At 42.2% G+C, this 12,683-nt stretch overlaps 1 protein-coding gene across 2 annotated transcripts in view; it reads left to right on the top strand.

The window, feature by feature from the left end:
* The first annotated feature begins 1,385 nt into the window (after positions 1 to 1,385).
* The window catches only part of Gtf2a1l (general transcription factor IIA subunit 1 like), a 56,155-nt gene continuing 44,857 nt past the window's right edge, over positions 1,386 to 12,683 (top strand). Inside the window, exons 1-3 of one of the 2 annotated variants that reach the window (XM_055619610.1) lie at positions 1,386 to 1,433; positions 3,535 to 3,636; positions 3,813 to 3,933. In XM_055619610.1, coding sequence (XP_055475585.1) covers positions 1,413 to 1,433; positions 3,535 to 3,636; positions 3,813 to 3,933 — 244 coding nt within the window. In that variant the 5' untranslated portion in view covers positions 1,386 to 1,412. The remainder of the gene's footprint in view (positions 1,434 to 3,534; positions 3,637 to 3,812; positions 3,934 to 12,683) is intronic. The other variant, XM_055619620.1, reaches the window with a different exon arrangement.

Consider the following 12,683-nt stretch of genomic DNA (forward strand, 5'->3'; position numbering starts at 1 on the left):
ACCTTTCAGCTTTCTTATTTCCCAGCTTGAATAATCTAATTGGATTTTATAATATCAGAAGGAATCAATGCTTGCTTTTAGCTTTTCCATTTTGGGTGAAAGATAAGTCACTTTGAACATTCCCAGGAGTAAATTGCCACGTAGAGAGATGTAGCCATTAAAAATCACCACACATACTTAATGGCTTTTTGTTAAAGAAATTCCCAGTAGTTTTCAATTTAGGAAAAGTCTTTTAAATGACACGGAATGAATCAGCTGCTAGAAACTTACACCTGGTCCAGGCAAGCCTATTTGGAGTGGGCCATCACATACAGCTCTACTGCACTTACACCACAAATAAGACAACAGTCAACTCCAAACCCTAACAGGATTTTAAATCATCATACAACCATCTGTTAGGTCGAGATCTATCTTCAGATTAGAAAGGCGGTTTGAAGGCAGAGCGGTGGAAGTAGATGGCACCTTCCTTTTTGAACTAGTGGGGAATGCGTGCTTAAATCTGTCTTCAGCTTTAGCTAGTTAAGAGCCTCTATGCCAGGGAGAGAGAGAGACAGAGAGACAGAGAGAGACATTACAGGACAAAGATGACTTTTGCCTGAGGAGCAAAGGAGGCAGGATAACTCTGGGAAGCCAACTTGCTTTAAATGGTGGTTTTCCATCTTTGCTGCATTTTAAATCATCTGTTTTGGGGAAGATTCAGGCATCAAACCTTTAAAAAGAAAAAGCCCTTCAGGTAATTTTAATGTGGACCCAATGTTGAGTGCGTTTTAGGACTCATTTTAACGCCCATCTGAACTATTTGGAGAACATTTTTGAAGTCGCTGTATGCTGGGCCCTAATTGTCAGTCTCTGATTCAGTAGAGATATTTGTGTTTATAAATGCTTCGTCGTTTGTATTAATCTCCTTTGCATGCATCGAGGCCCGGATTGCGCACCTTCGGCGATCACAGACAAGCGTTCAGAGCGAGGGGGTCAGGTTTGGCAGCGAGCGTCCTCATGACTCTCACTTGTATTGCCAGGTGAAGTTGCTGCTGCTTTTGCCCACACTTCAACAGCTAATTATAGAGAGTTTGGCTCTTGCCACACCTGTACACAGCAGCATGGCGTGCGGCTGTGAGTGGTGTTCAGAGACATGGCAAACTGCTAAAAGCAGGAATAACTCTGCCTTCTTTCTTCTCCCTACAGTCCTCAAAGAGGAACGTGTCCCATCTGTCACTGCGCAGCCCCACCGTTGCAGGCTAAAGCTGTCGGACACCTTACACCCGAGCCAAACTTCATCCCTCCAATCACTAATCTTCTTTCAATTCCCGCTCTACTCGGACCCGCCCCTAGCGTCCTCGCGGTTGCGCAGCAACGAGAGCCACGGCGGCTCTGCCACACAGGCACAAACGGTCAGGCGCAGAGAGGTCGGCATGGCCTTCGTCAATCTGGTGGTAAGGAGGCGGGTAGGCTTTGCCGACACCCTTTAGCCCTCCATGACAAGTCGCAGACTTTGATAGCCCTCCCCCCCTTCTCACCAAGGGTTAGAGGAAGCTGAAGACAGCTGAAAACAGGCTCTGGTTCTGCTGAAAAAAGTGTGCTTCCCACTCCAACTGAGGGCACCTAGAGTGAGGATACCCTCAATCAGGATGACTTCCTCCCTCTGTGTTCAGGAAATCCCTACATTTACTACTCCTTCTTCCTTCTTCTTCTTCGTCTTCTTTGTCTTCATCTCCTCCTCTGCCTCTGCCTCCTCCTTCTCCTCCACTTCCTTCGCCCCAGCCTTTTACCACACCTCCAGCCCTAATTCTAGTTCTTTATTAGGACGTAGCTGGCTCACGATAGATTACTCCGGAATTATAGGTGATGCGATTTGGATTGTTGCCCAACGATCTTACCTTTCTTTGTCCTGTAACATCTTACCACTTAAATGTGAAACCCACAAACACTGCCATAAGGGTATCTAAACCTCACGGTTAGAATTTACAGGCTAAATGGTGCTTGTTATATCCTCCATCAAATTAAAAATCCCCAGGTTAAAGGCAAAACCATTATCAACAGATGCACATTTCCAGAAAGACCATGAGCAGCCAAGATAGGTCTGTGTCTGTAAAAGTCCATGTGTAAAAGTCCAGCGTAAAAGGTTCCATTTTTAGAGACATACTCATGTGTGTTCATTTTACGTTTTAAGAAGTGTAAAGTACATATACTGGAATATAAGCTTTCCAAGCATACCAGCTTGCCTGATTGATACTGCCAATGAGAATGTTTTAGGGACACAGGCAAGATGGAGGTTCAGACTATGTACTTTTGAGAAAGATAACAGAGAAAGAAATGTGAGTGTAGCAGTAGTCCTACAAGAGAGACAATGTTCAGTACTTATTTTGCTTTTGAGAACCTGCATCTTATTGGCTTCTTTTGGACTGCTGCTGTTACACTTCAAGGGCAGGTCTTAAAAGATGTTTTTGCCCTAGGAATTCTCCCCTCCAGCTCTTAAGTGTGCTCATCTAGCTGAGGTTAAGACAGAGGCCTCAGCTTAGAAGCCTTTATCAGGGTTGGCTGGTTTAGAAGCAGCAGCTCATCTGGGGGCACTTACTCTTAACGCTTATGCCTGTGAATAACATTTAAATGGTACTGATTGGCCCATTCATAGACTTACCCTGGCTCTTTAGAAGGATTAGTTTAAAATCTTGTTCCTGGAGTGAGAACTTTTTTTTTTTTTTTTTTTTTTGTGGGAAGCATGGAAAAAGCATTCCAAGAAAGCCTCAGTTTTCATTTGGGCTAGATTAAGCAATTCAGAGTAAGAGCAAATGAAATTCTTGTTTACTCTAAGTTATCTGTGGCCTTCACCTGGATCTCAGTGTGAGCACTGGAGTACACACACACACTCAGAAACATACACCCTGGAAGGGCTGATATGTTTCACATGCTTTTTGTGTGTTGGTATACTGTATGGCTCTGGGTAGATTCTGCCTGACTTTATTTCCTGGCTTGGTTTTAACATCTTGGGTTTGTTCATGCACTTATTAATTACTATTACAGGAAACACCTGGACACAGGAATGTGGTTGAGCTTTTGCTTGACCATGTTCACAACTGCCCTCCCTCCAGGTCTACTCTGGAAGCAGGGTAGGCTTTGATTTGCTCACCTTTAAGGTCTGAAGCTCATTTACATCCATGGTAGTTGACTAACAGTGGCTACTTTGAGAAAACGGTAGATTGAAAGTAGGAGCTTAGCTCTGAATGGTGGCACACGCCTATAATCCCAGCACCCAGGGATGCAGAAGCAGGCCAATTGCTATGAGTTCAAGGCCAGTCCAGGACAGCCAAGGCTGCCCAGAGAAACCCTGTCTCAAAACGCCCTGTGGACAGGGGCCTCAAAGGGATTACAGGCTGCTGATACAATTTATAAGGAGCTAAGACTATACTGGGATGTACTTAATAACCTTGTGTTTTTTCCCCTTAAACTGAGGATTAGAGCCTGTATCTGCATGTCTTTTAAGGCAAGCACATTCTAATCTGAGAATTAAAACCTCTAATAATTGCTTTCATGCAGCCCAAACTCTATCGATCTGTAATTGAGGACGTAATTGAGGGTGTGCGGGACCTGTTTTCGGAAGAAGGCATCGAGGAGCAGGTGTTAAAAGACTTGAAAAAGGTTTGTGCTCACATCTCTCCCGTTTCATCTTCACAACCTGAGAAGCTTGTCCTTCAGTTGTGTTACTATATGTTCCTTGAACTGTGCACTGAAAGCATAAACACTTAAAAATAGTAAATATTGCTAGTGATTTTTTTAAAACAAACAAATATACAAAAGTATTTTTTTCCTTGCAGCTCTGGGAAACCAAAGTTTTACAGTCTAAGGCAACAGAGGACTTCTTCAGAAGCAGCGTCCAGTCGTCCCTGCTCACCTTCCAGCTCCCTCATGGCCTGCCACCAACACTGCCGTCCACAGGTGGGGAGAGCTGGTCTGACTGTGTTCTCAGAACAGACTCACATTCGACACTGGTTTTTAGTCAGGATAATGAATATTCTTATGGTAGAGGGCCTCACCTTTTGATGATTTAATCAGAGGAGCGCAGTATACATGTTGATTTAAAAAGACAGGATATTAAAACCAGTCTTTAAAATATAATTTGGTAAAACTGACAACTCTAAAGAAATGAACTAGCTGTAGTTCATAAGTTGAGAACCTTCACTGTTATTTCTGAGACATTGGTTGGGTGCTGAAGTAACAGTGGGAAAGGTAGTTGCTCCAATGTCTGTCTGTTTGCTTCTCTCTTCTCCCCTCCTCTTCCTTCCCCTCCCCTCCCCCTTCTCTTTTCTCTGTGCACATTAAAAATCTAGTATTGTATTGGAAGCAAAACAGAGTGAAAAGAATATGGAGATAATTCAGGCTACCTTATAGTTTGGGTCATATAAAGTAGTAGCAAGGGATTAACTATATGCATTTTATTATTATTATTATTATTATTATTATTATTATTATTATTGGTTTTACTAAGTTCAGAGCTTTGCTTTTAAGGGAAAAATGTGCCCAGATTTATGTGTGTCAATTTAAACTAGTTAAGACGAATAAAAGATGAAAGGGATGCTTATCTATCTGGCCTTTGCTTATTCTATTTCTTTCAGATTCCTATAAGCCCTAGGTTGCTTGAATGCATATGTCTGGGTGTGTACACACAAACACATTTTGTGAGTCTTAGCTGAAGTTTGATAGAATAGTATTTGTAAGAAGGACAGGTAGTGTTTAGATCACATTGTCAGTAGTAAGTGGATTATTCTTTGCACATTTGGGAAAATTCTTAGAAAGTCATGTTAGCCACAGTGAAAAGAAAAGTCTGTCAGTGGCAACAGGAACAGAAACATAGCTCTGTGACACCACCACAGGCTGAAGACCTCTGTTAGGGACCTCAGCTCAGGGAAAATGGGATCCTTGGCTCCAATGCACAAAGGAATGTCAGAGTGAGGCAGAACGAAGCAGAGCTGTGGTTTATTAAAACACTGTGTGTGTATATACAGATATACACACATACATATGTACACATATATATCCTTTTAAATGAGTTTAATTCAAGGTGACACTTAATTCAGAACAAAGATGAAACAGTAGGTGCTGGCAGGATCTGAGACAGAATTTACTTTATGATATTTATTTTTATTCATTTATTTATTTTTACCAAAATATATTACTATGTTCAGTAGGCTCCAAGACAGTGATCCACAGCAACAGATGTGCTAGCAGGGCCTGGAGGCAGAGCTTACGGTTGGCTAGACTTCTTAATTCCTCCTTGGCCAGAGGCCCTTCACTGCTGGTTTCTCTTTTCTTCCATTCCTCTGTTTTGTAAAAAAAATTTTTTCCCTCCTGAAAATATTATCTTCCCCACCCATCTCCTTGGCCTACTTGTTGGGTTATTTCAGGGGCTTCTGGCCACTGTATTGGCCATGGTTCCCACTGTCATACCTCAGACCCTGATCCTGAGCCACAGCATTTTATAACAGAGATGTTAATAGGAAGGTTGAGAGTAGAGGTATAATACACCCCGAGGAGGTGGGGATGGGCTTCTCCAAGAGCTGCATTTTGTTTGCTCTGTAATAGTCAGACACAAGATTTTGGTGGGTTCAAAGCTTTTATCTTGGAAGCATTGCTAAGGACCCAGATGAGGTCATAAAGTGGTTCCTGAGGGGCCTCCCTCAACAGGATTCCAGTTGATAAGGTAACTCTCTAGATCAGGGGTGCATGAAGGCGGGAGATCGCTCTGTAAATAGACAATAGTCTTGTTTGAGGTTCCCAGAAAATGTCTTGGAAAAGGAATAAGGTCCCACCTGAGATCATATATATCCAGGCCTTGGGCCTGGCTTGTTGCTACTTTAACAAAAATATCTCTTTAGAAAAGAACTATTATCCTGTGCTGGCAACCTACACAGAAAGCACTAATTGTTCTGGAATTTTTGAAAATTATTATTTTATTTAATGTGCATGGGTGTTTTGCCTGCATGCTTGTCTGTGCACTATGTGTATTTTATGTATGATGCCAGTGGAGGCCAGAAGAGAGCAACAGGGTCCAGATGGCTGTGAGCCACCACGTAGGGCCTGGGACTGAACCCGGGTTCTCTGGAAGTGCATCCAGTCCTTTTGGGCCCTAAGCCATCTTTCCAGTGGCTATGCTGGGTTCCCAACTGGCAAGAGGCTCCAAGTGAGACTCTGGAATGAGGCAATCATTCCCTTTTATGTTCCTAGGCCCCTTCCATTAAAAAACATAGTTGAGCTGAGAGTGGTGGGGCGTACACCTTTATCCCAGCACTCAGGAAAGGCAGAGGCAAGCAGATTGGATTGCTGTGAGTTCGAGGCCAGCCTGGTCTACAGAGTGAATCCAGGACAGCCAAGGCTGCACAGAGAAACCCTGTCTCAAAAAACAAGAAACCAAACCAAACCAAAACAAAAATAACAAAAAGAAAAAGAAGTATGACAGCAATTATGAAAATGAAAGAAATTAGTAAACGACTATTGGATTACCAAGCACAAGTGTTTTTACTAAGCGTAAAAGCACCTTGCTCTATAAGGGTCAGTCAGTCACAGGAGGACGGGAGAGCAGGAAAGTGGGTACGGGCATGAGGACCCCAGGTTCCATCCTAGTACCCACGTGAAGAGCTGCGTGTGACCCTGCAAATGCCTTCTAAACCCTAGGGCGGTGAGGGGTGGGGAGAGGAGGCTTGCTGGGACTAGCAGAAGGTTCCACGAGAGACTGTCTCCCCAAAGAGACAGTCAGAGAGATAGAGTGGGACACAGGATGTTCTCCCGTAGCCTGTCAAGTATATATACAGCACACATACACGCATGTGCATGCACCACGAGTGTATATCACACACGTACACCACATACACATGCTCACGACCACACGCCCGCCTACCCATACACACACCACGTGTGTGCATTCATTGCACACACACAGTCATAATATATATATATTCTATACACACATGAATGTACTGCGCACATAACACACACACGGAGTCATGGGAGTTTTCGCTGTGAAACTGACATCATTTTTAAACATCAGCAATTGTTCCTTTAGATGTGCTTTCATTTCAGACACTACTACTTCATCACAACAGTCCCTTCACTACCAGTTAGCACTTTCGCAAACCTCAATAATTCTTTCTTTCTTTTTTTATTTTTATTTTGGAGGCAGGAGCTTATCCTGGAGCTCACTATCTTGGCCCAGGCTGGTCTTGAACTGGGTTATTCTCTACCTCAGCTTTTAAGGGATGGCATTACAGCTGTGAGCCCCTCTGCAGGGCTAAGTAGCCTCTATTTTCCAGTTAAATAACCCTGAAGCTTTTTTCCCCTTGAAGTTGGTGACAGGGTGTGATGCGGGGGCGGGTGGGGGGGGGGAAGGGAAGTATTTGAATGTCTTTTATCAAACCCACAGTTAAAAACTTCTCATTTTTCTTGCCATTCAAAACTGCAATACTCTAGTTTGCCCGGAAGATGGTAACATTACCAGTGATTTAAATCACAAAGCAGCCTGACAAAGTCTGGATCTAGCTGGTTTTCACTCAGCACCTTATTTTTTATTCTGTCTTAGAAGCTAGAATAATAGAAATAATTACCCTTAAAATAAGACAGTTTTTCTTATTCTCTTCCTTGAAATTTACAATGAAGAGGCTTAAGAAGAAGGGTGCATTACAGATCCCATTCTTCCTGGTCTTCATTTCTGGGAACCCTTCAATAAGAGTCTCAAAATAAATAGCCTCATAAAATTGAAGTACTTCTTAATTGTATCTTCTCGTGGTATGCTTTAAAAAGCCTGATTAAAATAACTTAAACTTCTACAATCTTTTTATTTCCTTTGCTAATGAGCTCAAACAAAATCCACAATTGAGTAAGTCATTTACGACTGTCAGCTCTGTTTTTAAAGCTTATTTGCTTTGTGTGTATGTATATATATATGTATGTATATATATACATACATATATACATATATATACATACATATATATATATATACACACACACACATATATATATGCTATATTATTCACTTCTTAGGAATATCCTGTGTTACCAGTTTTTTTTTTAATTTTTTATTAATTACACTTTATTCATTTTGTATCCCCCCATGAGCCCCTCCCTCCTCCCCTCCCGATCCCACCCTCCCTCCCCTTTCTGCATGCATGCCACTCCCCAAGTCCACTGATAGGGGAGGTTCTCCTCTTCTTTCTGATCTTAGTCTATCAGTTCTCATCAAAAGTGGCTGCATTGTCCTCTACTGTGGCCTGGTAAGGCTGCTCCCCCCTCAGGGGGAAGTGATCAACGAGCAGGCCAATCAGATTATGTCAGAGGCAGTCCCTCTTCCCATTACTATGTAACCCACTTGGACACTGAACTGCCATGGGCTACACCTGTGCAGGGGTTCCAGGTCATCTCCACGAATAGTCCTTGGTTGGAGTATGAGTCTCTGGGAAGTTCCCTGTGTTCAAATTATCTTGTTCTGTTGCTCTCCTTGTGGAGTTCCCGTCCCCTGCAGATCTTACTATTTCCCACTTCTTACATAAAATTCCATTCACTCTGCCCATCAGTTGGCCATCAGGCTCAGCATCTGCTTTGACAGTCTATACTGCAGAAGCTTTCAGAGGCCCTCTGTGGCAGGTTCCAAGGTTGTTTCCTGTTTTCTTCTGGCTTTCAGAGACCCTCTGTAGCAGGTTCCAAGGTTGTTTCCTATTTTTTTTTTCTTCTGATGTCCATCCTCTTTGCCTTTTAGGATGGGGATTGAACATTTTAGTTAGGGTCCTCTCTTCTGCTTAGTTTGTTTAGATGTACAGATTTTAGTAGGTTTATTCTATATTGTATGCTTATATGAGTGAGTATATACCATGCATGTCTTTTTGCTTCTGGGACAACTCACTCAGGATGATCCTTTCCAGGTCCCACCATTTACCTGCAAATTTCATGATTTCCTTATTTTTCATTGCTGAGTAATACTCCATTGTATAGATGTACCACAGTTTCTGCATCCATTCTTCAGTTGAGGGGCATCTGGGTTGTTTCCAGCTTCTGGCTATTACAAATAAAGCTGCTACAAACATGGTTGAGCAAATGTCCTTTTTGTGTACTTGCGTCTCTTTTGGGTATATGCCTAGGAGTGGTATGGCTGGATCTTGAGGAAGCGCTATTCCTAGTTGTCTGAGAAAGCGCCAGATTGATTTCCAGAGTGGTTGTACAAGTTTACATTTCCACCAGCTGTGGAGAAGGGGTCCCCTTTCTCTACAACCTCTCCAGCATGTGTTGTCACTTGAGTTTTTGATCTTGGCCATTCTGATGGGTGTAAGGTGAAATCTCAGAGTTGTTTTGATTTGCATTTCCCTAATGGCTAATGAGGTTGAGCATTTCTTTAAGTGCTTCTCTGCCATTCGATATTCCTCTACAGAGCATTCTCTGTTTAGCTCTGTTCCCCATTTTTTTTTCAGTCTCAGGGTTTCTTTATGCTCTTAATAACCGAGGACCCCAAAGAGCTTTTAAGAATAAGGATTTTGGGATGAGAGGTGGCTCAGTGGATAAGTGCCTGCTATGCATGGGTGAGACTGGATCTCTGTGAGTTTGAGGCCAGTCTGGTCTACAGAGCAAGTTCCAGGACAGCCAGGGCTACACAGAAAACTCTATGGCAACAAACAAACACAGGTTTTCATGTTGCTCATTTCACCTTTAGACTTCAGATACTCTGACCAAGTCTCAATTCTTGCCTCCCCTGCATCTGGTAACCCCCTATTTTATGCCTTATCTCGGCATGTTTTTCTTTCAAAATAAAAAATAACAAAACAAAACATCTTTGACTGTGTGTGTATGTACGCAGGCACACACATGCCATGGTACCTATGTGAGGTCAAAGGACAAGTTTTAGGAGTCAGTTCTTTCCGTCCACCATGCTTTTACAGGATCAAATTCACTTGTCTGTCTTGGGGACAAGTCAGTGGCTGAGCCATCTCACTGGCTCCTTTTCTGTTTGGATTCTAAATATGAGCGAGAACACACAGCTTTTCTTTTTTCCTTGTGTCTGGTATGTTTCATGTAGTATCAAGTCTTCCAGGTCCATCTGTGTGGTGGCAGTGATGTACAGAGCTTCCCCGTCAGATCTGAGCAGTGTCCATAGAGATATAAAGAGTGTTTGTGCTTCTTGGGAAGCCTGCGGACTAGGTGTGGTGTCAAAGTGTAATCTTAGCAGGAGATACACCCCGCAGATGTATCTTTTAAGAGTTCTGTGCTGGTGAGAAAGGCCTGCTTTGTGTGTTGGAGGCAAGCCACTACCACTGACCTACATTCTACCACTGCTTTTTTGGTTTGTGTTTCTCGGGTGAGCAGTGGGGCCATGCACCTTTTCAAGTGTCCATTGACCATTTTGGGGTCTCCCAGGAAAACATCTGTTCAGATATCCTGCTCATTTTAAAACCGAATTGGTTTTCTAGTACTGAATTGTGTGAGCTCTTCACATATTTTAGATTTTAGCCCTTTATCAGACACATGGAGGTATTCTCTCACCTGCCTGTTGCCTTTTTGTTGACTGAGTCTCTTGCTGTGCAGAAGCCCTTCCATCTGACATAGCCCTGTCGTGGTTAATCTCACATGACAGCTTTTCAGCAGGGAGGGAGAATGCTTGGGGATGGGTGGAGCCCACATCTGGCTGTGTCAGTGTGTGCATTCTCAGAAACGATTACGAGATGGGAGAATGTCCATCCTGAGTGTGTGCATCCCAGCTGGAGGCCAGAGCCCCAGGCAGACTAAAAGAGTAAGGAGGAGGTAGTTTACTCTTTGCTTCCTGGCTGTGATGAGGTGAGCACATCTGTTCCATCATATCCTTTCCCCTACTAACCTCACTTCAGGGTCAAAACAATGCTGAAATGTGAACCAAATCAGTTCATCTTTTGTGTCTCTTGGATATTTGTCTTACTGATAAAATCTGAGTAATAAAAGTTCCATTTATTATTGTATAGTCCAAAGTTTTGTTATGGAATGTTGTCTTCTGAGAGTATTAGGGCTCAGGTCTATTTATTCTGAGTGGTGAGTTTTTTTATTTTTATTTTTTGTTTTATTTTTGTGTGTGTGTATGGTTGTAAGAGACAGGTCCAGTGTTGTTATTTTACGCATGAAGATTGAGTTTTTCCAGCACCATTTTTTTTTCTGAATTGGTTCACATTTATTGAAGGAGGTGAGTTTATAGTTGGAAATCTTCCCACAAACTTTAACCTGAAGTCGTGGGGTAATTTATACCAGTCTTAAATCCCAGAGCGAACAATTGGAAAGTTTATGGAATATGAAAAACTGTTATCTCCATTCATTGCTGCATCGTGTATGGTGTGATCATGGGAGAGAATACTGATGATCATGGGAGAGAATACTAAGAGGATGTCACTGTAGATCTGTAATTTGGTAGACATGAAAAATGAATAAAAGAAATGTCATAAACCACCAAACCATCCTGGAAACTTTGATAAAAGTCAAACATTTCTTATAACATACAACTGATATATTCAGCATTCAAAAACTGAAATAGTGACCTCTAACATCTGCAAAACATGTGTCTGCTCTAATTAATTATATTCATATACTGTTTTCTAATGCCGAGTTCAGTGTGAGAGGAGGAATGCAGTTCAGAAAAGCAGCACGTGATGTGTAATAATCAGGGCACAAGAAGAAATTTCTTTTTAAAATTTATGTAGCAAATCAAGATTTTGAAAAATCCAACCAGTTTTTAAGGAGACAGTGCTTTCCCATTGTTCCTTTTAGTGCCTTGTTGGAAACTAGTTGGTCATACATGTTTGAATTTATTGTACATGTCTCTCTATACCCACGTGCATGCACATTTGGGTCTTCAGGCAGGCATGGAGGTCAGAGGACAACTTTAGGTGTTGGTCTTTTCCTTCAGCCTGGTTTGATAGAGGATTCATTTCCCCTGTGTATGTCAGGCTAGCTGGCTCTTGACTGTCGGGTGGTTCTCCTGCCTTTGCCTGCTGTTACCTGTGCATGTTTGCATTGCTGGCTTTCTGGTCTGTTCTGAGGTTCAAACTCAAGTCCTCATTCTTGCACAACAGACTCTTTACCTACTGAACCATCAGCCTAGCCTTGATTGTGTTTTCTCAGGACTGCCTTGATTACTGAGGTGTTTTTTTTTTTCCTATTTCTATAGGGGTACTATTGGAATTTTGATAGATAATGCAAAGCTTTTACATGTTGTTTTGGATATTGTGGAGATTTTAACAATATCAACTACTCCAATAAATCCATGAATAGGAGTATCTTTTGTTTGTGTCTGTTTACATCAGTGATTCTCAACCTGTGGGTCTTGACTCCTTTGGGGTTTGATTAATGACCCTTTCACGGGGGTCACATATCAGATATATCAGATATCTTGCATGTCAGATATTTATATTATTATTGATAATATTAACCAAATTATAATTATGAGGTAGCAATGAAAATAATTTTAAGGTTGGGGGTCATCACAACATGGGGAACTGTGTTAAGGAGTTTGAAGCAGTAGGAAGGTTGAAAACCACTGGCTTCAATCAATCAGTCCCTCTCCCTCCCTCCTTTCCTTCTACCTTCCACCTTTTCCTTCTCTCCTTTCTTTTTTCTCTCATAGGCTCTCACTATGTGTCTTAGTTACTTTTCTATTCCTGGGATAAAACATCATAGCCAAGGGAAAAGAG

Source organism: Psammomys obesus, unplaced genomic scaffold (genome assembly GCF_907164565.1).
Source record: "Psammomys obesus unplaced genomic scaffold, mPsaObe1.curated_primary_1811, whole genome shotgun sequence".
NCBI classification, from domain to species: Eukaryota; Metazoa; Chordata; class Mammalia; order Rodentia; family Muridae; genus Psammomys; species Psammomys obesus.